Raw genomic sequence first — 27,980 nt, 5'->3', positions numbered from 1 at the left:
CCTCACATCCATACATGACTACTGGAAAAACCATAGCTCTGTCAGCTTTCCCAGGGTTGCCTTTGACCCCAGAAGTGAGGCTTTCTGGGTTCCTCCCTCCCTAAGATGGCAGCAGCCGAAGACGAGTTACTGTTACCGCGGCTCCCTGAGCTGTTCGAAACCAGCAAGCAGCTTTTGGACGAACTGGAAATCTCAACTGAGCCCACCGGCTCCCGAATAATCCAAGATAAGGTGTTCAAGGGACTGGATCTCCTGAAGAAGGCTGCTGAAATGTTGTCGCAGCTCGACTTGTTCAGCCAAAATGAAGATTTGGAGGAGATCGCGTCCACCGACCTGAAGTACCTGATGGTGCCAGCATTGCAAGGAGCGTTCGCCATCAAACAAGTCAATCCCAGCAAGCGTCTAGATCATTTGCAGTGGGCTCGAGAACACTTTTTAAACTACTTAACTCAGTGCCAGCACTATCATGTGGCAGAGTTTGAGCTTCCCAAAACCAAGACCAACTCAGCTGAAAATAACACTGCTAATTCCTCCATGGCCTATCCTAGCATCGTTGCTATGGCATCTCAGAGACAGGCTAAAATAGAGAGATACAAGCAGAAGAAGGAGGTCGAGCATAGGTTGTCTGCACTGAAATCTGCTGTGGAAAGTGGTCAAGCAGATGATGAGCATGTTCGTGAATATTACCTCCTTCACCTTCGAAGGTGGATTGGTATCAGCTTAGAAGAGATTGAGAGCATTGACCAGGAGATAAAGATCTTGAGAGAAAAAGACTCCACAAAAGAGGCATCAACTTCTCAGTCATCTCGTCAGGACAGGCCTCCAATGAAACCGTTTGTTCTCACTCGGAACATGGCCCAAGCCAAAGTATTTGGAACTGGTTATCCAAGTCTGGCATCTATGACAGTGAATGACTGGTATGAACAGCATCAGAAATTTGGAGCATTACCAGATCAGGGAATAGCCAAGACAACGTCAGGTAAGGGAAGATCATCATAACTACAAGATCAACTAGTAATGGGCATCTGTGTAAGCAGAAAGAGTTGGCCATCTGAAAGACCTGAAAACGGGAGAATTCCAAAACAGCAAACAGTATTCACTAAAAAGTGTGGCATTCTAAAAAAACAAAAAACAAACAAAAAAAAAAAAGTGTGGCATTCTGACAGGTGTAAGGTGCTGTTTCATTGCATTTGAGGTGGTTTTGATTCTCATTTCCCTCGTGATTAGTGATGTTGAACATCTTTTCATGTGCCTGTTGGTCATCTGTGTGTCTTCTTTGGAAAATGTCTATTTAGATCTTCTGCCCATTTTGTAATCAGATTGTTTGTATTGAGTTGTCTGAGTTCTTAATATATTTTGGATATTAACCCCTTATCAGACATATCATTTGCCAGCATCTTCTCCCATTCAGTAGTTTTTTGTCTTGCTGATGGTTCCCTTTGCTGTGCAAAAGCTTTTTAGTTTTCATATGGTCCCATTTGTTTATTTTTGCTTTTGTTGTCCTTGCCTGAGGAGACTGATCAAAAAAGAAAATATTGCTAAGACTGACTTCAAAGAGCATACCACCTATGTTTTCTTCTAGATGTTTTATGGTTTTAGATCTTATATTTAAGTCTTTTAATTCATTTTGACTTTATTTTTGTAAACGATGTGAAAAATGGTCTAGTTTTATTTTACATATAGCTATCGTGTTTTCCCAACACCACTTAGCCATAAAAAACAATGAAATCTTGCAATTGGTGACAATATGGATGGATCTGTAGGGTATTATGCTAAGTGAAATAAGTCAGAGAAAGATGAATACTGTATGTTTTCACTTATATGTGGAATCTAAAATATAAAAAAAAAAATGAGCCCCCCAAACCCAGAAACAGACTCATAGATACAGAGAACAAACTAGTGGTTGCCAGAAGGGAGAAGAATGGGAGAATGGGTGCAATAGGTGAAGGGGATTAAAAGATATTTACCAGTTATAAAATAAATAAGTCACAAGGATGTAACTTAAGGTACAAAGAATACAGTCAATAATATTATAATACCTTTGTATGATGCATAACCTGTACAAATATAGAATCACTGTGTTGTACATCTGAAACAAATATTGTAAGTCACCTATACTTCAATTAAAAAATTTTAATGAAAAAACAACAACAAAAAAAAAACCATAGCTCTGACTAGAAGGACCTTTGTTGGCAAAGTAATGTCTCTGCTCTTTAATATGCTATCTAGGTTGGTCATAGCTTTTCTTCCAAGGAGCAAGCGTCTTTTAATTTCATGGCTGCAGTCACCATCTACAGAGATTTTGGAGCCCCCCAAAATAAAGTCTCACATGTTTCCATTGGTTCCCCATCTATTTGCCAAGAAGTGGTGAGACTGGATGCCATGACCTTAGTTTTCTGAATGTTGAGCTTTAAGCCAACTTTTTTACTCTCCACTTCACTTTCATCAAGAGGCTCTTTGGTTCTCCTTCGCTTTCTGCCCTAAGGGTGGTATCATCTGCATATCTGAGTTTATTGATATTTCTCCCAGCAATCTTGATTCCAGCTTGTGCTTCATCCAGCCCAGCATTTCCCATGATGTACTCTGCATATAAGTTAAATAAGCAGGGTGACAATATACAGCCTTGATGTACTCCTTTCCCAATTTGGAACCAGTCCATTGTTCCATGTCTGGTTCTAACTGTTGCTTCTTGACCTGCATACAGATTTCTCAGGAGGCAGGTCAGGTGGTCAGGTATTCCCATCTCTTTCAGAATTTTTCACATTTTGTTGTGATCAACACAGTCAAGGGCTTTGGTGTAGTCAATAAAGTAGAAGTAGATGTTTTTCTGGAATTCTCTTGTTTTTTCAATGATCCAACAGATGTTGGCAATTTGATCTCTGGTTCCTCTGGTTTCTAAATCCAGCTTGAACATCTGGAAGTTCACCGTTCATGTACTGTTGAAGCCTGGCTTGGTGAATTTTGAGCACTACTTTGTTAGCATGTGTGATGACTGCAATTGTGTGGTAGTTTGAACATTCTTTGGCATTGCCTTTCTTTGGGATTAGAATGAAAACTGACCTTTTCCAGTCCTGTGGCCACTGCTGAGTTTTCCAAATTTGCTGGCGTATTGAGTGTAGCGCTTTCACAGCATCATCTTTCAGGATTTGAAATAGCTCAACTGGAATTCCATCCCCTCCACTAGCTTTGGTTGTAGTGATGCTTTCTAAGGCTCATTTGACTTCACATGCCAGGATGTCTAGGTCTAGGTGAGTGATCACACCATTGTGGTTATCTGGGTCATGAAGATCTTTTTTATATAGCTCTTTTGTGTATTCTTGCCACCTCTTCTTAATATCTTCTGCTTCTGTTAGATTCATACCATTTCTGTCCTTTATTGTGCCCATCTTTGCATTAAATATTCCCTTTTTTATCCCTAACTATCTTGAAGAGATCTCTAGTCTTTCCTGTTCTATTGATTTCCTCTATTTCTTTGCATTGATCACTGAGGAAGGCTTTCTTATCTCTCCGTGTTATTCTGTGGAACTCTGCATTGAAACTCTGGGTTTATCTTTCCTTTTCTCCTTTGCCTTTTCTCTTTTCTCAGCTATTTGTAAGGCCTCCTCAGACAACCATTTTGCATTTTTGCATTTCTTTTTCTTGGGGATGGTCTTGATCCCTGCCTCCTGTACAATGTCATGAACCTCTATCCATGGTTCTTCAGGCATTCTATCAGATATAATCCCTTGATCTAGTTATCATTTCCACTGTATAATCATAAGTGATTTGATTTAGGTCATCTCTGAATGGGCTAGTGGTTTTCCCTACTTTCTTCAATTCAAGTCTGAATTTGGCAATAAGGAGTTCATGATCTGAGCCACAGTCAGCTCCCAGTCCTGTTTTTGCTGACTCTATAGGGCTTCTCCATTTTGGCTGCAAAGAATATAATCAATCTGATTTCAGTATTGATCATGTAGTGATGTCCATGTATAGAGTCTTCTCTTGTGTTGTTGGAAGAGGGTTTTTGCTATGACCAGTGTGTTCTCTTGCAAAACTGTTAGCCTTTGCCCTGCTTCATTTTGGTCTCCAGGGCCAAATTTGCCTGTTACTCCAGGTATCTCTTGACTTCCTACTTTTGCATTCCAGTTCCCTATGATGAAAAGGGCATCTTTTTTGGGTGTTAGTTCTAGAAGGTCTTGTAGGTCTTCATAGAACCATTCAAATAATACTATTACTTAACTTGTATAACAACCTCACCCCTAAAAATCAAGTGCTAGTGATCAGAAGGCTGATGACAACTGCCACAACAGAGAATATTATTTCCTTATAAATTTCCCAGATTCAGACCATTTCACAAGCTCAGAACCTACTGATTGAAAAGGAGGCCAAGTCTCTTTAAGGAATAACTCTCCTATACTGCCTAAAGTATATATGATAATTATTTCCCCAATTTTTCCCCACAAGGGATCTGTGACTGTCTCAGGCTACTCAGGCTGCTATAACAAAATACCACGGATTGAGGGGCTTAAACAATAGAAAGTTATTTCCTCACAATTCTGGAGACTGGAAAGTCCAAGATCAAATGATAATCAATTCAGTTCCTAGTGAGTCTTCTTCCTGGCTTGTACATACCTCCCTGGCATCCTTTTTTTATTTTATTTATTTATTTATTTATTTTTTTGACATCCTTTTTTATAAGGGCACTAATCCCATCATGAAAATCCCACCCTCATGATCTAAACCTAATTATTTCCCAAAGGCCCCATCTCTAACCACACCTCTACACTGGAGGTTAGGGCTTTAATATATGAATTTCGAGAGGGCACAATCAGTCCATAGCTGTGGCCTTTTACCTGAGTAACTTTGGCCTGAGGAAAGGGGAAGACCCAGCCTTTTTGGATACAGAATATGAGCTGGCACTGATACCAAGGGACAGCAAGCAACATTAGGATCCCCTGGTTATACTTGGGGCTCATGAAAGCCAGGTGGTAAATGGCGTTCTCCTGCAAGCAAGTGTGATGGATCCAAAGATCCACACTGGATCTTTAGTAGTTCCCTGGTCCCTAAGTGCATAACTAGGATAGATACACTTAGCAGCTGGCAAGACCTTAACATTTACTCCCCATTAAATAAGAGCAATTATGGTAAGAAGGACCAAATAGAAACCTCTAACACACCCACATTTTTGACCAATTTATTACATCAGAAGTAAAACCAGCTCCTGGGAAGAAATGTAGAGATCCACACCAATAGAAGGTTTTCTTCTTCATATCCTTCAGTGAGGATCAAAATCTCTTCGCTTTTATGTGGAATAAATAGCAGGACATATCACTGTCTTGCCCTGGGGTTATGTTAATTCTCCTGCTTTGTCACAACATAGTATTTAGTGACTTTGATTGTCTTGATATTCCATGGAACATCATGATGGTCTATGGAATTGATATATTGATGTATTAACGACATAATGCTAATATGTCATAACCTAGTGAACAGATGTCCTAGAAGATGGGAGATAAAAAGTATGATTGAGGGCTTTCAATGCTGATGAAGTTGTTTTTTTTACCTTTTATGTTCCAGAATGAGTTAAATGTATAAAAATTAGACAAACTAGTAAAAATGAATCCCTAGGGCTACTATTATGGCCAAACTTATTTCATCTATATCCTTGCCCACTTCTTTCATTCCATATGATTTTGAAGCTAACTGGTGAAGTTATTAGGGATCCAGTTGTCCGGAGCATGCCAGGCCATCCTCTGTAAGGTAAAGGCAAGTTGTTGTACCTTGTACCCTCTACCACTGATAAAAAGACATAGTGCTTGGTGGGAATACTACTGTAACCCGCTTAATGAGTATTTTGGGAGGCTCCCACTTCTGAGTGAAGCCCAGAGCAAGAGAGAGTGCTACAGAGTATCCAAGGTTCCCTGCCACTTGGACTATGTGACCCATCAGAATCAACGGTGCTAGAGATGTTCATGGTGGTAACGATGCTGGGCAGAGTCTCTGATAAGCCCTAATAAAATAATTTCAGTAAGATCTCTAGGATGCCAGAGCAAGGTCATGCCTTCTGCAGCAGGGAGCTATTTGCCTTTAGGAAAGCGGCTATTTGGCTATAGTAAAAACTGAGTACCTGGCAATGTGATGTCAAGGGTCTATGCAACTAGAAATATCTAGTAAGAGCTGGGCATTGTCAAATTCTATCAAGTCATAAGATTAAGCAGGCACATCAGCAATCTATCATATAATAGAAATGGTAGGATCAGGATCAGGACTGAGCAGGTCCATACAGCTCATGTAATTTAATGAACAGTGGCTCTAACTCTGTGACACCTACACCTCAGCTCTACCAACACTTCTCCTCAACTCAAACCTATGGTTTTATGGGGGTTCTCTATAACCAACTGAGAGAGGGAAGAAAATACTCAGCCCTGTCTCACAGATGCTATCAACCAAAAAACAGATTGTTTGCTGCAACATAGCCCCACTGAGGAGTGGCCCTAAAGGACAATGGTGAAGGGAAATTTTTCAATGGTCCAGGTATAAGTAGGGTACTTGGGCATTCTTTCTGTGTGGCAAGCAAAGTGGTTCAAGGTATGGATTTACATATACTCATGGGTTGGGGCAAACTGTTTTGTCAAGTGGTACCTGTTGACTTTCGCATACGTGTACAGCCTGGAATTACAGGGGAGTTGACCAATGGAGCCAGAACTAGTTTTAAAAAAAAAAAAAAAGTGTCTTCATTCTCTATAGCTCTTTAGAAGATCCCAGCAGGATTGAACTCCAATTATCCATAGAAATTAGGGTTGAGAAAAAGCTGAGGCAAGTGAAATGAGTGAGGCACTTGCCTCCGGTGCAAAATTTAAGAGGGTGCCAGGAAATTCAATAATCAAGATAAATAACATTTTAACACAGTATTTTTAAAAATCAAAACCAATATGAAACCCTATGATGAACAAAGCTCCAAAATTTTAAGTAAAGATATGATCAGTTATTATTAATTTTTTCTTTGCCCTCAGGCTCTAGAGTCTTAGCACGGCACTGTCACTGATCCTGGTCACTACCAATGATCAATTCAATTACACAGTCTTGTGTTGGCCTTAACCTCCTTTCCTGTTCACTTTTCCTGATCCTTCTTTCCTTTCCCTAGGATCACTACTATAAATAAATGATCTCCACATAAATTCTTATCTCAGGCTTTGATTTTTATCGGGGGTGAAGGGAGGATGAAATCTAAGTTAAGTGAGACAATGACCACAAGAAATACTGTTCAAAGAAGGATACTTTTGAAAGGAAAGGAAAACACTTAATAAAACAGTGCTGTCCTGGCCCATCTAGACATAAGGTCTTATTACACATAAGGAAACAGGTTCCAAGCGGATAGAAAGCCAGCCAAGACTGGAGGTTATAAAAAATGGAGGAGAAATGCCTCCCACCTCTTAATCAGGGCCTGGACGCAAATGCATTTGTACAAAATCTCCAAGAGGTGGGCCCTTCAGCCTGTCAATCCCTTCCACCTCGAGAACCCCAGGACTCCCATTGCAGTCCCAGACCCGCTCACACAACAGCAGAGGGGTCTTAGGCCTGGACACTAGCAGACTGGTGCCTGCTCTGGCTACCCTGCCAAATCTGGGCGACAAGCTGAACCTTTTCCTTCTCCCTTCCTGCCTCCCTCTGTTCCCCGACTGGGGGCGGTCCCTTCTGCAAACCAGAGGCCTCTAGTCCAAGAAGCCTCTGGCAGCCATCCTCGACGAAGAGCCCCTGGAAATCAAAATCAGAGCCCAGGAGTGGTGTCAGCTGGGTCTCCATTACCGTGCTCTCACAAAGGGTCAAGCTCCGCGTAGAATCTTCTCCAGAGGCCCCAACAGGATCCCGGGACCACCCGGTAGTCCTTGCTCCCCACCTCCCCTCAGTCCGAGCCTGCCTCTGACGAAGCGTGACCTCGATCATCTCTTCGGGGAGCTGGGCCTGTTTCCCCCTATTCAAGGTGAGGCTCCGGGCTGTTCGGAAGCCGCCGGCAGGTGACTGAATCCGGCAGCCTAGGATTGGGGGTTGGGAGCTCCGAGTTGGCGGGCGCGGGCGCGCTCCTGTCACCCCTACGCCCGCAAAGGTTTCCCGGGAGCACCGGCTCCACGGACTCGCCCGTACGCGCCCGGCCCGAGGCTCCCTGAACTCAGACCCCGAGTCGGAAGCGGCAACAGAGAGATCCCAGCCCCGGACGAGGCCTGAGGCGACGGCGACAGGGAGGTCCGACCTCTCAGAGTCCTTGCTCTGCGGCCTCGACTCTGCCCTTTATCTCGACTCTGCCCTTACACGCTGCCCAACCCGGCAGCCCGGGGCTGGGCGCTCAGCACTTAGGGGGCGCCCGGGCTTGCCGGGGCAAGGTAGGGGCGGCAATGGAACTAGTCCTCTTTTTCCTACGCCCGCGGCCAGCTGACCTCCTAGCCCCCGCCCTGTCGCCGCGGGCGAGGGGCGGAGCACCGGCGGAGCCGCCCTGGAGCTCCACCCCACCCCGTCCCGCCCCGCCCCGGCCGGGATGGGGGTGTGGTCCCGAGTTTCTGTTTCCAGAAAGTGGATCCAGCTTCGCGTCCAGTTCCCAGCCACCTTCTAACGCCCGCAGCCCGCTTCCCGGGAAAGGTCCCGACCGCGTGCCCCGCCTTCCCTCAGCTTGCAGGCTCCGCGAGAACGTTTTGACGCCCACGCCCTGGACCGCGCGGCGCTGTCCGGGGAACGCGCTCTCATCACCCCACGTTGCCAGCTGCAGAGAGGCGCGGAGCATGCGGGACTACGACGAAGTGACCGCCTTCCTGGGCAAGTGGGGGCCCTTCCAGCGCCTCATCTTCTTCCTGCTCAGCGCCAGCATCATCCCCAACGGCTTCAACGGTATGTCAGTCGTGTTTCTGGCAGGGATCCCGGAACATCGCTGCCGGGTGCCGGACACCGCGAACCTGAGCAGCGCGTGGCGCAACCACAGTGTCCCCGTGCGGCTGCAGGACGGCCGCGAGGTGCTTCAGAGCTGCCGGCGCTACCGACTCGAGAAAATCGTCAACTTCTCAGCGCTCGGGCTGGAGCCGGGGCGCGATGTGGACCTGGAGCAGCTGGAGCAGGAGGGCTGCCTGGATGGCTGGGAATTTAGCCAGGACATCTACCTGTCCACCATCGTCACCGAGGTGGGTGTGTGAGCGACCCTTCATCTGCATCAGTCCCCCTGGAGACACCCTAGCCATGCCTGGCTCAGCGTCCCCAATTCCTCATCAGACCTGGCTAGCAGTCATCTGGGTTATACTTGTAACACAGGTGTGCAGCCCAAGAGGGCAGGACTCGCTTAGGATCGTTCCTGGTCAGTTTGTCTAGTAGGGAGGGCATGAAGAACTGAGAAGGGAGGCAGCTGTCAACTGCCTTTTTCTCTGGCAGTTTCACAAGAGGAAGTTGTTTCCCAAGAGCCTAGATACTGTCAACCCCAGGCTCCCCAGAAGCACAGACTGAGTCAAATTCCTGCCGCAGGCATGAGGAGGGGTGTGGGGATGCTGCTGAGACTATGTGCAGACACAAAGTAGAGTCTTATTACTGAGCAGGGCATGGGCAGGTCTGGTCTGTTCCCTGGCCACAGACTTCTGGAAGCATCAGGGGCTCTCCTGCTCTGCTATACAACTATAGTAAGGCTTGGGTCCTGTCCTGAAGCTCTAATTTCTCCACAAAGGAGCAGGAGGCCTCCTGATACTGGTGAACAGGGAACTAGAGGAGGCATAACCCTGGTCCCAAGGCACTCATGAAAGGACAGACTCACAGAGACAGTATAAGCATACAGCTCACAGGCATCTCTGGCTTTGATCCCCTAACTGGGGCTCCTAGTGCTTACCTGCCTTCTGAGCATAGTCTGATCCTGAGACATCTAAAAGTAGGGGTCAGCTCATCCCAGTTCCTGGAAGTGCGGTCAGCATCTGGGCTAGAGCTGGCCCTACTAACTGCAGTCCTCCTTGACAGTTGGGTTCACCTAGCTCTTTCCCCTTCCTTAATAGTTCTGTTCACCTCAGGATGTGAGGGTTGGGTAGGTGGCGGCTGGTTTACAAGTCCATGGCTATCCCTGTTACACCCGGCCCAAGTGGGCCTGTGGGAAAATACATCGTTCCCCATCTGAGGATGCACAACATTACACACTCACAAACACACAACCAGATTTGCCTTTTTCAGCAGCTTTTCCCTTACTTGCTTTCTTTTTCGGTACTAGGAGTAAAATAAAAAGCAAAGGAACACTAGTCATTGGGAGGAAGGAGGGGAGAAGCATGAGAGTAGGATGGGTGGTTCTCCCTAGAGAGTGGTGGGACAAAGAGTTCTGGAGTCAGATGGGTGGACTGGTTCTGGCCCCACCCATAAGCACTAGCCTTCAAATATTTGCATATTCATGTTCATGGCAGTATTAGTCACAAAGAGTAAAAGCAACTCAAATACCCAGCAACAGATGAATGGATAAATAAAATGTGGTGTATACACACAATGGAATAGTATTCAGCCTTAAAAGAGGAAGGAAGTTCTGACACATGCTACAACATGAATGAACCTTGAAGATATTATGCCAAATGAAATAAGCTAGTCACAGAAAAAGACAGAAACTGATTTCACTTATATGCCATATGAAGAGTAGTCAAACTCATGGGAACAGAAAGTAGAATGGTAGTTGCCAGGGGCTGGGAGGGGAGGGAAATGGGGTGTTATTTAATAGATATAGAGTTTAATTTTGCAAGATGAAAAGAGTTCTGGAGATTGACTGCACAATAATGTGAATATATTTAACACTGCTGAACTGTACACTTAAAAATTGTTAAGATGCTACATTTTATGTTGTGTGAATTTTATTACAATTGTTAAAAATGAGGATCATAAGAATGCCCGGATTATCTGAGTTGTTGAGAGGATTCAGTGAGATCATGTGCTATGCAACATCCCATAGCACCAACAAATGGGCATCACGGGTGGGTGGATGAGGAGCAGTAAGGGCAGGACTTCGTCATCTCTGTCTGAGCATCATGGGTATTTGGGGCCATGTTCTAAGGGTCATGTTTCAGCCAGTACAATGGGTGATGAGACTTGCTAAAGGCAGAGCCCCTTTCCTAGAGTGGAATTCTAGGGCCAGAGAATAGGACACAGGTCTGAATCCACTGCCAGGGGAGAAATGCCCTCATCTCCCTGACAAGAGCAAGTTGGGGACCCTGAGCAAGTTCTCTGCACCCCTGTGGCCCCACACTGGCAGGGGGATCATCCTCAGATGGTCTCTGCTTTATACCTCTGTATGGGATCTCCTGATGAGCATACCCTCTGGGACAGAGAAGCCCATCTGAACTGACCCCTGACCCCTTCACAGGGAAGACAGGTCAGTCAGGGACCAAAGGAGGGCATGTTTTGCCATGCAAGTACTTTCCAGTGGATGCCAGGAGGTGGGAACCTGGTATCTGAGTTGGGACCTGTGTTAGTGCATCTGTCTGGGTATATAGGTGTACAAGGTAATTTCCTTCCTTAAGGACTATTTGTGAAATGCAATTTATCTGTCCTGTTTAGAACTAAGAATCACTTTAAAAAACAAAGCTTTATTTCGAAATAATTTCATTTAGAGCAAAGTTGTGAAAATAGTACAGAGAATGTGCTGATCTCCAGGGGGCCTAGATTCAGGAGCAGAGCCACTGGACAAACCTTAGGGGTGAGTCTGGCTCCTGGCCAGAGTCTAGGCATGGGCTGGCCTTTGCCTCAAACATGTCTTCTTCTCCCATACATCATTAGGTAGACTTGACCCTCTTCAGTCCATGGGCTGAGAAAACTAGGCAGTCATCTCTGAGCCAGGGCCCATACTCCAGATGCCCTGGGTGGTGGGCGGGGGGGGCTTGTTTGATAAAGAGCAGCTTTCTGTGGCAGACCACCAGTGACCTGAGGCAGGGCTGCTGCTCCACCATATCAGTTGCTATCCTCTCCTTCAGCTGGGGGCATCCTCTAGGAACCCATGGGTGGAGCTGCAGGCAGCTATGCCCTTAACCATGATAGAATGTCCAACAAAGGGCCTGGGCCTCTGGAGGCACTAGCCTTGTGCTATCTTTCTTGGGACCTAGAATTAGGGCCTGGACAGAATAGAACACACTGATTCCCCACCCATAGCTCAAAGGTATAAAATAGGAACAGAGGGGCCTTATCCTTTGCTAACAGGGTGCTTATGTGAGGCACTAGGAGTGGTGAAAGAGGGAATGATGAGACCAGAATGAGCCTAGCATCTGACAACTACTTGGGACTCCATATGGCAGCTCAAAGGGATGTACCTCCTTTGGGGCCTCTGCCAAAGCTGAAGAGTTTAAACAAGAAGCAGGTTTAGGCTGTTTTCTTTCCATCAGACTTACAGGCTGCCCTGGAATACTGCTGGCTAGTATGAGACTGGCAGCTTGGCTGTCGGGACAGCCTGAATATCAGACCTGCCCTCTGGCAGATTCCAAAGGGGATAAAGTGGGAGCCTCAGCCTCCAGCCAACACCAACAGACTTTTATTTCCAGGCAGTGCTGCAGAAAGAGAACAAATACAGGAGACTGAGGGGCTTTTCCTAGCTGTGGCCTGAATTTGCTTCCCTGTTTATCAGCTGCCTCGTGCCAAACAGTTTGTCTGTTGCCTCTAAGTTCTGTTCCTCTGACAAAGGCCACCAGGATCTCAGAATGTGCCTTCGTCCAGAGGCTGCTTCACCCAAGCCTCCCGCCAAGTTTCTGAATAAAGATTTTGTCCATCTTTCCTGGTGGGCAGAAGACCCCTCACACTTTGTCCAAGAGATAGGGTGGTGTATTGACAAAAACACGGCTTGGCAGAGCTGGTCGGAGGAGCTGTAGATGCCTTGGGCCTGTGAAGGGACTGTAATTTCTTCTTTGTGACAGGCTGTGTGTGCGTGCTAAGTTACTTAGTCGTGTCTGACTCTTTGTGACCCTATGGACTGTAGCCTGCCAGGCTCCTCTCTCCATGGGATTCTCCAGGCAAAAATACTGAAGTGGGTTGCCCTGCCCTCCTCCAGGGGATCTTCCTGACCCAGGGATCGAACCTATGTCTCTTATGTCTCCTGCATTGGCAGGTGGGTTCTTCCAGGCTAATGCAGGCCTGCCTTGTTATCTGAAGCCTTGGTATAGTTTTAAGCATGTCTCTAGAGCCCAAAATAATAAAAATAAAAAGGCAGGGATCTCCATTTGAAGTAGAAAGAATAGAGCCTCTGGGGAAAGGCTCAGTTGACTCACATACCCCAACAATGGACACAGACAGTCCAAGGCTAGCGGCTCCTGCTCTGTGTTTACAGGACTGGAAACAGGACTGCATGCCCCTTCTTCCTCCCTCAGGCCCCTTCATTCCCATCCCTACCATCCCACTTAAACTCCCTGGGTCTTTTGCTTTGGCTCCACCTCTGATGACCACAGAACTCTTCACCAATGCCTCTCCACCTATGGGTGCTTTTTCTTTACCTCTAATATAAGAAAAGAAAGATATTGAGGTTTTTAAGATTTAGCCTCCCATCTTCTGAGCTCCAAGTGCAGAGGCTTAATTCCTGGTGAGTGCAGCCAGGAGACTGGAGGATCCCATCCTCCACTCAGTCCATACTCATGTAGTGGCACCTGTACTCTAGTTTCCACAGGCTGACAATATGAGGGCCCTGGATGCCCTTATCCCAGTTTGTTGTAGAGTGGAGATTCCATGCCAAGAGAGGCAAACCAAAAAGGATGCTACCACCTCCAACCAGTGTCTAACTCATAAGGCAGGGAGTGCCATTCTGAGGGCACTTTCCCTTACCACAGCCTGGAGCAGGGGCTCAGGTATTTTCCCCCAGGGGAAGAAGTAGTCCGTAACAACCATAACAACCGAGAGCTCTGAAGCTGTCCCCACAGGAAATAACTTCATTTTACACAGGATGTACAGAAGTTGAAGCCTGAGAGTGCTCTTTAAAACAACAGAAATTGTGGTGACTAACAATCATGAGGAGACTAGTAGCTCCATTAGAGCAGCAAGCTAACCCATAGGGCAACTAGATTACCGGAGAGAACCAGAAAAAGAGACAGCTCAGAGCAACACTCCTGGAGTCCGAACAACCCTCAAAGACTTGCCTCAAAACTGCTCTTTCAAAGGGGCTTGAATTTAATTGAACTAGTCTGTGCCATGTTTTGTGCACAATAAAGAATGACAAAGGAATGATAAAGGAATATATAATAAAGGAATGATATAGCAATGGGTGGAGCCTAACAGCTAGGTTGGATGGCATCACTGAGTCAGTGGACATGAGTTTAAGCAAACTCAGGGAGAAAGTGAAGGACAGGGAGGCCTGGCATGCTGCAGTTAATGGGGTTGCAAAGAGTCAGACACGACTTAGTGACTGAACAATAACAGCTAGGTGTGATATCAGCAGAGGGAGACAGCTTAATAGAAAAAATGGGGGAAGAGACAGTCAGAAAGAGCCCTGCTAAATCCATTGTTCTCCCAGGGTGCTGGCACACATGCCCAAGGCTGTGTCTTCTGAGGAGCAACACCAGAGGCTTCACACTGCAGGGGAAATAAGAATTTCCCCTGCACTAAGGGGAATCCTTAGTGAACTAAGAATCCAGCCAAGTGATTAAACAAACAAAAAAGCAAACAAAAACAAAGACAGGTACCCCTGGTGTGTGTCTGGGTGAGAAGGGGTGTGGGGGAGAAAATTCAATGCTCAGAGTTTCTACAATGTATTTTCTGAAATGTCCAGTTTTTAACCAAAAATTACAAGACGTACAAAGAAACAGGAAAACATGACCCACACTCAGGGAAAAAATAGGAAACAGAAATTGCCTGAAAGGGCCTAGATGTCAGATTTAACAAAAACTTCAAAGCAGCGTTTTAAGTATTTTCAAAGAACTAAAGGAATTCATGCTTAAAAAGTAAAAAGAAGGTACCATGACAATGTCTCATCAAATACAGAATACCAATTAAGTTATTAAAATGAAAGTTATATAAAAAAGAATCAAATAAAAGTTCTGTAATTGAAATAAACAGTAGCTGAAATTTAAAAATTCACTAGAGAGCCTTACTAGTAACTTTGAACAGACAGAAGAAAGAATGAGCAAATTTGAAGACAGAGAAATAGAAATTATCTAATCCAAAAAACAGAAAAAAAGGAGTGAAGAAAAATGAACAAGTTCTTAGAGCAATGTGGAACATTATTAACCAGACTAACGTGCATAAAGGGAACACTAGAAGGAGAGGAGAGAAAGGAGCAGAAAAAAAGATAGTGAAAGAAATAATGACTGAAAACTTACCAAATATGATTAAAAACATTAATCTACACAGTTCAGCTCAATTCCAAGAAACAAAAAGATTTTTGCATACAGACAAATCATGGTGAGATTACTTAAAATCAAACACCAAGGGAAATTTTTGAAAACAGTAAGAACAATAGGACACATACAAGGGAACCCTCATAAGATTTACATTTGACTTGTCATAAGAAAGAAAGGAGGGGACTTCCCAGGTAGTCCTGTGGTTAAGAATCTTCCTGTCAATGCAGGGTCCGTGGCTTTGATCCTTGGTCCGGGAAGATTCCACATGCTGAGGGATAACTAAGCCTGTGCACCACAACTACTGAAGCCCACACACCCTAGAGCCTGCGCTCCACAACTGGAGAAGCCACTACAAGAAGCCTGTGCACCACAACTAGAGAGTAACCCCCACTCGCTGCAACTAGAGAAAGCCTGTGCATGGCAAAAAAGACCCAGTGCTGCCATAAGTAAATACATTTTTAAAAAGAAACAAAGGAGGCCAAAGGCAGGGGGATAATGTATTTAAACTGCTAAAAGAAAAGGCACATCAACAAAAAGTCTTATTAATGTAACTAGCAAAACTATCTTTTAAAACTGAAATAGATATTCTCTCTCTCTCTCTCTCACACACACACCCCTAAGAGAATTTTTGGCTAGCAGTGCTACCTTACAAGAAATACTAAAGAAAGTTCTTCAGGAATAATTATTTTTCTAAAGCACAACTTATTCCCTGAAAACTACAAAGCATCTTTGAAAGAAATGAAGATCTAAGTAAATGAAAAGATATCTTATGTTCTGTTCATGAAGCAGAAGATAATATTGTCAAGATGGCAACTCCCCAAACTGATCTACAGATTCAACACAAAAGATATTCAATATCATTAGTCATTAGGAAAATCACAACCACAATCAAGTCTAAACCATAATGAAATACTTCTTAATGCCTCCTGGGATGGTTAAAATTAAAAATATATACAATAACAAGTGTTGATAGGAATATGGAAAAATTGAAACATTTGTTCATTATTGTTGGGATTATACAATGATGCAGCCACTTTAGAAATACCCAAGAGAAATGAGAACATATACCCTTGCAATATCTTGTGTACAAAAGTTTATAACAGCTTTATTCATAATAGCCAAAAGGTAGAAACAACCCAAATGTCTACCAACTGGCAAATGGCTAAATAAAAGGTGGTATATCCAAACAGTGGAATATTATTCAACCATAAAAAGGAATAAAGTACTGATAATTAGTACTTGAATGAAGTACTGATACTTAGAACAACATGGATGAACCTTGAAAACATTATGCTAACTGAAAGAAGCCAGTCACAAAAGATTATATATTGTATGATTCCACTTAATATTAAATGTCCAGTGTAAACCCATCTAACATTGTTCAAAATAGAGTAGCACCTGTCGAGGGCCACTGTCAAGTCTCTTTCAGACACCCAAGGACTGGAAAATTATTGAAAACAGGAAGTTACAGATTTTCAGATAAAAAACAAAACAAAAAACACATCCTATTGAAGCACAGCTAGCCCAGATACAACTATGGACCAGAAAAGATATGAACCCACCACCTCTATCCTGCACCTTGCCCTCTGAACTCAATAAAAGACTCAAACCCCACCATTGGGGGCCAGCAACCACTCTATGCATCTGGCCCTTTCCTCCCTTGGAAAGGGAATAAAAACTCTCTTTTCTTCTCTTGTTAATATTTCTGTGAATTCTTTCACAATCTGTGTCAGCTCACCCAACACCCAGAATAGGCAAATCCAAAGAGACTGAGTGTATGTGAGTGATTGCCACAGGCTGGGAAAAGAAAATTGGAAGTGACTCTAGTGGGCATGGGGTTTCTTTCAGGGGTGATGAAACTGTTCTAAAATTAGATGATACTGATGATTGCACAACTCTGTGAATATAGTAAATTATAAATGAATTATACACATAAGAAGAATGAATTTTATGGTATGTAAATTATATCTCAATAAAGCTCTTATAAACAAAAAGAATTAAATAGCAAGCTTTCTCCCATCACTCCATGGTCAGTAAATTTCCAGCTTTAAGTTTACAACTAAGTTATAAAGAAGAAATTGTGGATAGAGGTATGTACTATTATTAACTAACTACTCCTTCCTCTTTTCCCCACAGAATGAAAAATAAGAGAATGCAGAAAGCCTTTCTTAAATGAACTATTGCTAGGTTTTCATTCACAGTTGTCTCTGAGATTGAAGTCCATTTATAAAGGGATTTTACACCTTGTGGTGAAAACTTTTCTGGTTTTTAGTCTGAATAGAAAGTTCTCATTTCTAACAATCTCTTCTGCCTAGTCAGGTTTCAGTACAACCTGCTTTGCTTATTCATTAATACTATTTGTAAAAGGCATGAGATTAGTAGAAAGGGAACTACCCTTTAAGGAGGTCTGTATGTGTCAGATGCTGTCAGACACTCTACTTACATTTCCTGTCCAATGCTCACAACAGTTTTGGGAGGGAGTATCACTGTCACCTCTTTGAAGAAGAGAAAGCAGGCTAACAGGGGTGAATGAGTGGCCCAAAGTCACACGGTCAGAAATGGCAGAACCCAAGACAGCCTGTGCTCTTTGCTCAGCATCGAGCTGCCTTCCAGAGTTCTCAGTTCTATGTAGTCATGGGGCTACTCTTATCTTTATGATCCTTTATGGCTTTGGTGAGGGCTAAAATTACTAGACTTTGGCTACTTGCCGAGTTCAAGGTTGAGGGTGACTTTCAAAGGATTGTGTGATTCCATACATTTCCAAACTAGTTTTCCATTATTCCTAACTGTTCAGCATTTGTTCATCAACAATTTGTTAAGCATCTACCACGTGCCTAGTGTTGTACACTTCAGTTAACTAAAATGATTATATGAATGTGTTCAGGTTTTAGAACTCTGTCCAAAAATAAAATAAAATAAAAAAAAAAATAGAACTCTGTCCATCTGGAGGAGGTTGAACAGGGGGTGCCTCTTTTCCTGTCCTGCCGGAGAGCAAGGACACAGTGGCCGAGAACATCCCACCCAGGATGGCTGGGCTTATGCATGCACATGTGCACACCTGACCTGTCCTGTAAAGCATGCTTGACCTTCAGCTTTGTGCCCCTTCAGCATCTGGCCCAGATCAGGTGCTCAGTGACTGTTGAATAAATGATTAAGCAATTCCTTTTACCAATCCACTAGAACTTGGGCTAGTCACTTCATTGCTCTGTGCCTTCATTTCCTCATTTGTAAACTGGGGATAAAGGGAATACCCACTTTCAGATGGCAACTTTGAGATCCCGTGAATGATGCAAGGCACACGGTGAGCAATCAATACACTGTACTTGTCCTTTCTATGATTACTGTTGAGGGCATGAGACACATATTCTTCTAGGTCAAGTGTCCTCATGTCCCCTGTTACCTTGTGACCTGGTTTTTTGTTCTTTAAGGCTAAATGACCCAGTCAAATGGGGAATATTTCCCTAAGACCTGGAGGATGAGACAGACACAGTAATTCTATGAGAGTATATCCAGTGCCTCAACCCTGCAGTTTGGAACATTCCACTCTTTGTCCAGAGTGCATGTGGAAGTGTGGGTTATGTTTCAGAAATGGTAGTGTTTGACCTGAGGGCATAGCTCTAGGCCAATACCAGGCAGCCTCTCACCAGGCCATCAGCCATTAGTCTCTAAGTTGACCCTGTGTATGTATGTCTGTGTGTGCATGTGTGTACACACATGTGCAGAGACCCACAGGACACTTCTGTCTCATCAAGGAAAAGACTGTCTCCCACTGGTCCTGCCATATCATTGTTAACCACAGGGAGTTCCCTGAGACCTGACAGTTGAGGCCCTAAGATACATCCCTAAAACCCCAAGGGTCTGGGGCAAGCAGGGCCTGGCCTTCTCAAGAATGGCCCCATGGAGAAAAGGGTCCCCCTACACGCTGGCAGCTGATTTATTGGAACACTAGTCCCGTAAGCTGAAGCCAATATTTTATCTGCCAATTTTGTATCCTATTACCAGACCTCTTGCAACTTTCAAAGAGACTCTTTGGGTCCAGTGACTCCCCGAGAGGGAACCCAGGCTTGGAAACAACCTTAAGTAGCATGAGGTCCAGCTGCCTTACTCTGCCAGACTTGAGCAGAGACAGACAGCACTCTCTACCAAAGACAGACAGCACCCGCCACGGGCCTGGGGCAGACGGCTGCTGTGTGCACATGGCCACCTTCTGTGCTTCTCAATGCTGACAGGGCTTTGGGGGTGCCTCTTCAGGGAGGGAAGGGGGACCTAGAACCATGCATGGCCTCATGGCCTCCAGTAGGAGAGCAATGGGGAGCTGGCCCTCACCTCACCCTTCTCAGAACCCAATTCACAATTCCTTTCCTTGCTGCATCTCCCAAACAGACCAGGCTTGAGCCACCATCAGGGCCAGCTTGATGGGCATCAATCCCTGCAGTCAGTCACCTAGGGCCCCACGTTTATTTTTAATGCTCTGCTATTGACATCTTGAAATTCCTAATTGTTTTGAACAAGGGGTCCGACATTTTCAAGTTACACTGGGCCTGAAAATTAGGGAGCCAGTTCTGTTTACTATTTTGCTCATGCAAGGCCTGACATCTGACAGCTGTCCTCTTTCCTTTCTGTCTCTTAAGTCCTATCTATGCTGCCCAAAGGCAATGTCCTGATAGAAAAATGTTTTTAAAACAGCAAAGGAGAGCACGTTATCTTGGGAAGAGCTTTTCTGCTTGGCTGCAGATGTAATGGTAATGGTTGATAATGGATACTTAGTGGCCCCAAGGCTAACGGCTGTGGTGGAGGTCTTCTGCCCCTAGTCCTGATGTCACATTCCTTGAAGAAGTGTAGGGGTGGTATGTAATAAATTCATTTTATCTGGCCTTTGGTGTTCTTGTCCAAAGCAGGACATGGGTACAAGGTAAAGTTCTGAGGCCCAAGTTGTTATCTAGCTTGCCCATTTACTTGCTTTGACTTCAGGCAAATACTAGTCTCAGAGACTAAGTTTACTCTTCTGCAAAATGGGTTATGTACCACACCATGAGGCTTTGGGGCAGATCCAGGCTCTTGGGAGAGTGACTTTTAGAAGCTGGTGGTTATTAATTCAGGTACGTGTCTCCCTTCTGACCCGTGGCCTGGCAGAGCATGTGAATCTGGCCATACAGTTTTAGAGGGTTTGTGCCTTTTCCCCTGAAGCCCATTCAAGGTACCCCAGCTGAAGCAGCCTTCCTCTGGGTGCGGTTTCGGACTGACCCTCAGTTGTGCCTGAGGGGTAGAGAGTTTCTGGTTCATTGTTTTTTCTTCTGCAGAGCTGTGCTTGGGCAGCTCGCCTGTGAGCAGCATTGTGAGCACAAGGCGAGGCAGTCTCGTGAATCCTGCTGTTGTCTCCAGGATGGGGGTGTTCTCAAGGACGTTATTCTCAGCATAACAGAGTGGCCCCTTTGTGGAAGGACGTATATAGGAGAGGCTTCTCCCAGGTCTCGGTACTCAGACAAACTGAGTACCGCAGAATGAGTTTATTACTCTGCACACTGTGATCCTGAGAGCCGAGCTGCTGGGATATTCAAAGCCAGATTTCAGGGCTTCGCTGGCAAGCTGACAGGCCTTTGGGCAGGACAGCCAGAGGTCAGTCTTACCCCTGGCTTGGTTATTTTTGTAACCCCTGCTCCTCTAAGATTTTCATTTGCCACAATTCCCTTAGCTGTTTGTTGTACACATTTTTCTTGTATGTATCCTCATATCCATCTCTCTCTGCTGCAAATGGGGCATGATACAAATATGTGAATTCACTTTTAAATCTATGTCAGGCAAGTTGAAAGGATTAAGAACCAATCTGCCTTAGGAATGTCATGGGTGCAGTACCATTGCTGAGTGGGTGACTGGGATTGGGTGGGAGGCAGGAGGTTTTTCCTATAGACTTTATCGTCTTACCACACACAGCAATCCCCTGACCCACTATCCCAAAATGCTTATTGGCACCTGCTTCTTTTTTAATTCACAAAAACTCACTGAACACATTTTGAAATCTTTGCAACCTCCCCTTGAGATTATGCTGAATTGACTTAAGTCAAGAGCTGAAACTCTCATTTTATGGGTCCACAAGCAGACTTGTTAGAGCTACAACAGCCCATGGGCCCTGGGGAGTGGGAGGTACCACACTTCTGGGAGGGCTGCATGGAAAGGAGGGTGGAGGAGTGTGGAGGGGAGATAAGGAGCACTGAGGAGGGGTGGGAACACCACCCCTAGCACAGTGGGGCTCCGGATCAAGCCCTACGCCTGGCCTAAGGTGTTATGTGGCCCAGGGAGCACAGGGTTCTCTGGAGGATTCTGCTCAGAAAATATAATCACAGGTTTTGGGGGACCACTTGCATTTTTCAACAGGTAGAAGAAGCTTTTATACCTGGATCAAGTGACCATGCCCACCACCCTGCCCTGCAGGCATTTCAAACACTGTCCCTCCATGCCCGAGGGTCATGCTTCAGTAACTTCTGAAGCAGAAATAGCGCCTCTGCTTCATACTACTTCACAGTTGAGGGCTCGCTAGCCAAAGCCATGCCTCAGCTCACTTCTCCGTATACAATGTAAGCATGGCCAGAGGTATGACTCCTCCTTTCAGAAGAGGGGGGTGAGCCTCGGGCAGGACAGTGACTGACAGAGTCAGCAGTCAACCCCAGGGCTGTGAAGCCTACGCCCTTTGCACAGTAGTGAGCCTGGCACAGGGCAGGAGAGCCTGCCTGGCTGCCACGCTAATATGCCCTCGGAGCTGGGCAGGGGCCGGAGCTGCTGGAGGGCTGGGCTCACACTTTGTGTTTTTCCCTGGCAGTGGAGTCTGGTGTGTGAGGAGGATTGGAAGACGCCCCTTACCACGTCCCTGTTCTTTGTAGGCGTGCTTCTCGGTTCCTTTGTGTCTGGGCAGCTGTCAGACAGGTAAGGATGATGGGAGGGAGGAAAGGTGACTTTTGATACACTGCCTGTCCTGGGGTTGGACTGAATTTAGGGTATTTTCACCAGAGGAAGGGAAGCCCCATAGGCTACCAAGTGAGTGACCGGAGGAACTATGATGTATCCTGTATCCTCTGTGCTCAGCCCCTTGTGGGGAACCACTGGAAAATGGGGCTCTTATGTCACAACTGTTAGTTTCTTAGTTGTACCCAACTCTTTGCAAGCTCATGACTGTAGCCTGCCAGGCTCTTCTGTCCACAGAATTCTCCAGGCAAGCATACTAGAGTGGGTTGCCATTTCCTACTCCAGGGGATCTTCCTGACCCAGGGATCGAACCAGGGTCTCCAACATTGTGGGCAGATTCTTTACCATCTGGCTGGACACTGGGCCACAGAGCTGATCAAGGCTGGTTCAGGGCCTCCTGGAGTGCACAATCAGGGGGAGACAGCATCACCGCGTGGGGAGACATGACCACACTGATCCCTGAATGTTCTGTAGGGACCAGGGCAGGAAGGTGGGAGTGCTCAATGGCAGTGTTGGGGAAGGCTTTCCAGAGGAATGGCTTAGTCATGAAGCCCAATGGGACCCCAGACTCAAAAGCCTGAGATGACCTGAGTGTGGAAGATGAGATGGGAGATGTTGTCCTGTGTTCCCTCTGAGCTACTGGACACTATTAGAAAATGAAATTAAGACTTAAGCCAACTGTAGTGTCATTTATGGATGTTGCTGGAAGCTACTTTCCACAGAGCAGTGGTTCCCAATTTGGGATGCCCAGTAGAGTCACCTGGGAAATATCTTTAAGCCCTGACACCCATACTGCATCCAACAGTCTACATCCAGACAATAAGAATCTCAGAAGGCCGTCACAGTATTTTTTAAGCTCTCTTGATCCCAAGCGCAACCTAGGTTCAAGACCACTGACACAGAGGGACTCTTGGCTCTGGGTTGACAGAATTCTCATGTTGCTGACATTAGATGCATCTTCAGTTTGTACTGTGCTCATGTTCCAGAAACGTGATGGCAGCTTCTACCTATGACTCATTCTAAAGAGCAAATTTCCACGTGGTCCTTACATAAGCTGCTGTGTGATTTCGAGATCTGCTGCCTCCACAGGAGGCTCAGAATCTCAGAAAGTTACCTCCTGGGCAGAAGGATGCCTGAGACCTCACCCAGGAAGAACCTGGGAGGGTGTGATAGGAGAAAAGCCTGTCACAGCCCTGAGAAAAACCGTCTGCAGGGATGCCTGACTCAGGCCTTCCACAAGCCCTGAGTATAGTGCTACTGTGACCTGCACAGGCTGCTTCTTGTGTTGTGCTGTATTCTACAGATTTGGCAGAAAGACCATCCTCTTCGCAACCATGGCTGTGCAGACTGGCTTCAGCTTTCTGCAGATTTTTTCCATCAACTGGGAGATGTTCACCGTGTTATTTGTCATCGTCGGCATGGGCCAGATCTCCAACTACGTGGTGGCCTTCATACTAGGTAGGAATGGCTTCTGACCTGCAGGGCTCCTCCTTACAGTCCTCAGAGAGGCCTGGGAAGAGGGGGCCGCTGAAGAGGGCACGGGGAGCGCTCTTACTCAGCCCAGAAGGAAGCACTGTAATTCATGGTCTGTGCTTCCAAAAAGCGATCAGCTTCGGGGACATATGTGCTGGGGAGGAGGCTGTGGTCACAGGTTCTTTGACAGGTCACAAGCAAGGCAGGCACTCATAGGGAGCCAGCTCTTTGCTGGCCCTGAAATGTGACTGTGAGTAAGAGCCAAGTGATAACTGAGACACATTTCAGGAGCACGGGGCTTGGGAAGGACACAGAGGAGGGATTCTTGAGGGAGAGACAGTCCGGGGATGTGTCTGATCTGAGCTATGAAGGCTCAAGACTTCTGCCTGGGCCACAGCTAAACGGTCTCCTGGCAGCTGGGCCTGGCCCATAGGGGTATTAAGGGTGGTCGGTGCGGCTGGTACACAGGTGGAGGAGGCACGTGCCAGACAGGAGTCCGGTGCCAGCTGTCCATCTTTGGGCAGATCTGGCTTTACCCCTAAGTCAAAGCCCACCCCCAGACCATATCAGCTGCATACAGGACAAGCCTCATTGCTGGGAGCTGTCCTATCTCCTAGCAGCAACCTTGCTTCTGGAATATCAGGGCGCATGAGGGGGACTCACAAGCTAAAGGTCAGGGGGAGGCCCCCAGGGTCTTCAGCAGCTTCTCCCAGGAAGCAGCAGGGTGAGCTCCAGGCATGTTGATAAGGGTCATCTGCAGGAGTGAAGTCCCCAGCAGGCTCTCTGAGGTCACCTCTGGGACAATAGATACTCATTCCCATAACCTCTGGTGTGATCATATTTCCTTGTTGGCTGTCTCAGTTTGTCCCTATTGCCACAGTGTAGTTACCAATAGCACCCCTTTAATGTAAGTCTAATGATTCTTATCTCAGAAGTCTGAATCTAGTAAGATGATTCTGATAGCTTTTAAGATTCTGGATGACTTGTTGGCTTTCAAGATCCTGTGTTCTCTTCGTTGAGGATGTGTATACCCTGTCAGGTTGCCAACTTGGAACTGTTCAAATTCTACTCCTTTAATCATTTGTGAAGCGCTCCTTGCCAAAGGCCTAGCCTTGGCATCTGAAGAAGGAGGTGGGGAAGGCATGCTGCAGTCACACGGCCCCAGCAGAAGCACCCTCTTCAGCAGGAGAGGACCTCTGTCCTTTCTGCAGGGGGAAGAGGGGAGGGGGGAAGGATTTATTGAGAGGACACAGCGAGCTGCCAGCCAGTGGTGCTAGAAACTGGAGACTGGAAGAATTCAGGACAGAAGTTGCGACCTCCTAATGCCTGATGACCCCAAGGACACAGGGCTCTTGAACACAGCAGAGTTTGATTTTCTCATGGTTTAAAACCCCACAGACTCCATCTTCCTTTTGGTGACCACCCCGTACCTGGAAAGCCCAATGGGTAGCTTTGCTTGGGCCAGAACATACTGGAGACTAAACAGAGGAATCTGCCTGGAGTGAGCAGAGCACCTTTAGGAGAACCGAAAGAATCACCTGAAATGGAAGGGCACGAGGTCCTAGTGAAGCCAGAGAAGCCCTGTTCTCGGGATCAGGAGTCAGGTGTTGTCTCTGCCATGCACGGCATTCCCCAGGGCCTGCTGAACGGCAGCACTTGGACCTGCCTTTCCAGGGGCACAGGGTGCTTCTGAAGCCATAGAGCCTTTTCCCCCGTGTGAGTGGATGAGGCCAGGAGAGCTCACGCCAGGCTTCCTGCAGGGAAGCCTCTGCGCAGCTGACCCTGACACTACAACCAGCTTCTCTCCCTGCTCCTTATGCTGACATGAGTGGGAAGGCCAAGTAAGAGCTGTAAGATCAGTCAGAGCCTAGATGTAGGAGCCAGCAGTCAGTGGGCGGGATGCTGGGTGTAGCAGGCTCTCCATCAGCTGCGTAGGGTGCTCTGGGAGCCTCCCTGGCTGTAGTGTTACTCCTCGGTGTTCTACAGGAAACTGCTGACATTTGTGTGCTGGTTTGAAACTCCTTGTCCTGGGTTCTCAGGCCTGAGCATTTCAGTGTCACTGAAAATCAGTCTGCCCCTTGGAGCAGCCAGAAGCCCTGGAGACACAGCAACATCTCTGGCTTCTGGCAGCGCAGCAGCGCTCTCTGGTGTTCTAGGACTGAAATAGCCAAATTATGGGTTTCAGTTGACTAAAAGCAACCTAAGCTTTGGATCTGATCTGAGTTCTGTCTGGCCCTTCACCTTCACTTTTTTGCCCTCTGGCTCCAGGGAAGGGTTGGCAAAACTGTGCGGTGATAATCTGCCATTTTAGGAGTTCTCACGTTAACTCAGGAAACTGAATTACTCCCACTCTCAACACAGTACAAAAATGGATTCTCTCCTTGCTCTGCTTTTTAACAATTACAAAGCCTGCCAGAGTCACAGGAGACAAGAAAGGGGAGGAAAGGAACAGTGCTTCTTAAAGAAACAGAACATGGTTACACCTGAAAGTGAAGAGGCTGCCAAAACGATGTTGGCTCAGCAGCAAGTGACCACTCAGGACCAAGGACACCGACCCTACCCACATTCCAGCTCTCCCCTCACAATCTCCTACTGTTTCCCAGAAATAACACCCTTGACCTGTCCAAAGCCTCTGGGTGAAACTCTAGTGGCATCCTCCTTTATTTCTCGTAACTAGCTGCTTGAATTTATTTTGCAAAGTTAACTGTCTCCTGTCTTGACTGATTCATTCATTCAGTATTTTCCCAGCCCTGTTAACGATATTTGTTCCAGCATGCTGAACTACTTAAAATGCTGCTTCCTCTGATGTCTTCATGTTTTCTTCCTTTTGATAAGTACATAACTGATGGCATCTTCCTTTGTAACTTTGGCTACCAGGAAGCTCATGCAGCCTTTATTAGCCACATAGTTTTTAAAAGTTTTAAAATTGAGTTTACATAGCATAATGTTAACTCTTATAAAGGTGTATAAATTCAGTGGTTATTAGTGTATTCACAACGTCATACAATCATCGACTGTACCTAACTCCTGAACATTTCATCATTCACAAAAGAAACTTATTAGCAGTTACTTCCCCATTCTCCTCTTTCCCCAGCTCCTGGCAACCACTAATCTACTTTCGGTCTGAATGGATTTGTCTATATTCTGGACATTTCTGATAAACAAAATTTTACAATATGTGGCCTTTGTGACTGACTCCTTCATTTAATGTTGTCAAGGTTGGTCTGTGCTGCAGAATGACTCAGTACCCCAATGTATGCAGATATCACGTTTTGGTCATCTCTTCATCAGGTGACAGACATCTGGGTTGTTACCATTCTTTACCAATTTGAAGAACGTTGCTATCAGCATTTGAGTACAAGTCTTTTGTGGACCTATGTTTTCAGTTCTCTTGGGCATGTACCTAGGAGTGGACTTGCTAGATCATTAGGGAATTTTAGGTTTTACCATTTAAGGAACTGTCACACTATTTTCCAAAGCGATCTGTTGCATATTTTTGCTCTCTTCTCCAGGACATCACTTTTCACCTTTCTTTGTATTTTACTTTAATGTTACCATTATTTTATTTTATTCAAATTATAAGCTACTTCAAGGGAGGAATGGGATATAAATACATTAAAAAGATGCATAGATTTGCTGGCAACCCTTGTTTGCACTGCCCTGAGAGGGAAGAACTGGGGGACACAGGGAGGTAGGACTCACTCCTGTCTGTCCTCAAAGGGCTCAAATCTGGTCGGCAGAGGCAGCCAAGGCAGCTGTTACAGAGAATGTGGGTCATGGGTCTAGGAGTGTGAGGGGTGCACAGATAAATTGTCTGTGTATATGCATAGACAAGAAAGGTCCCTTTTAGCTAGAATGATCATGAAAGTTTATAGAGAAGAAAGAGGACAAGGGAATATCTGCTATTTTGATGGGAATTCTCAGTATTTTCCAGGAGCAAAGAGAGGTTTTTGCTGTCTTCTGTTGGATCTCTTTGTTTTCCAACATTCCCCTGACATCTGGTACATTTCAATTATTTGACCAGGATAAAAGAATTAATGATTCCTGAGTACCTGCTACATGCCAGACACCTACTTAGGCTCCTTACCTACATTAATCTAAGTCCCCATAATAATAACTCCATGAAGTAGGACTTATCAAAGTCACCCTAGTAGCAAATGAGCATCAAGGGGCCCAGCCTCTGCACGTGGCTGATAGAGGACCCTGGGTCCTACCCTATATCCTGGCAGCTGCACCACAGTCATGTTTCTTGAGCTGGGGTCTGCAGACCTC

The 27,980-nt window shown here is 45.8% G+C and overlaps 2 protein-coding genes across 3 annotated transcripts in view; both read left to right on the top strand.

Moving 5' to 3' along the window:
• The first annotated feature begins 47 nt into the window (after positions 1-47).
• Positions 48-1,469, top strand: LOC122700926 (immunoglobulin-binding protein 1-like). The gene is made up of 2 exons (XM_043913952.1): positions 48-1,106; positions 1,150-1,469. Exon 1 carries the CDS (start codon positions 106-108, stop codon positions 997-999), a length of 894 nt encoding a protein of 297 aa, XP_043769887.1. The 5' UTR covers positions 48-105; the 3' UTR covers positions 1,000-1,106; positions 1,150-1,469.
• Positions 1,470-8,102: 6,633 nt separating this feature from the next.
• The window catches only part of SLC22A4 (solute carrier family 22 member 4), a 40,960-nt gene continuing 21,082 nt past the window's right edge, over positions 8,103-27,980 (top strand). Inside the window, exons 1-3 of one of the 2 annotated variants that reach the window (XR_006342670.1) lie at positions 8,103-9,143; positions 22,093-22,196; positions 23,539-23,693. Coding sequence is in view for 1 of the 2 variants with exons in the window: in XM_043912151.1 (XP_043768086.1) it covers positions 8,370-9,143; positions 22,093-22,196; positions 23,539-23,693 (1,033 nt within the window). In the remaining variant the exon portion in view is untranslated. The remainder of the gene's footprint in view (positions 9,144-22,092; positions 22,197-23,538; positions 23,694-27,980) is intronic. The other variant, XM_043912151.1, reaches the window with a different exon arrangement.

The sequence above is a fragment of the Cervus elaphus genome, chromosome 9, assembly GCF_910594005.1.
Source record: "Cervus elaphus chromosome 9, mCerEla1.1, whole genome shotgun sequence".
NCBI lineage: Eukaryota > Metazoa > Chordata > Mammalia > Artiodactyla > Cervidae > Cervus > Cervus elaphus.
This window is presented reverse-complemented; position numbering and strand designations above follow the sequence as displayed.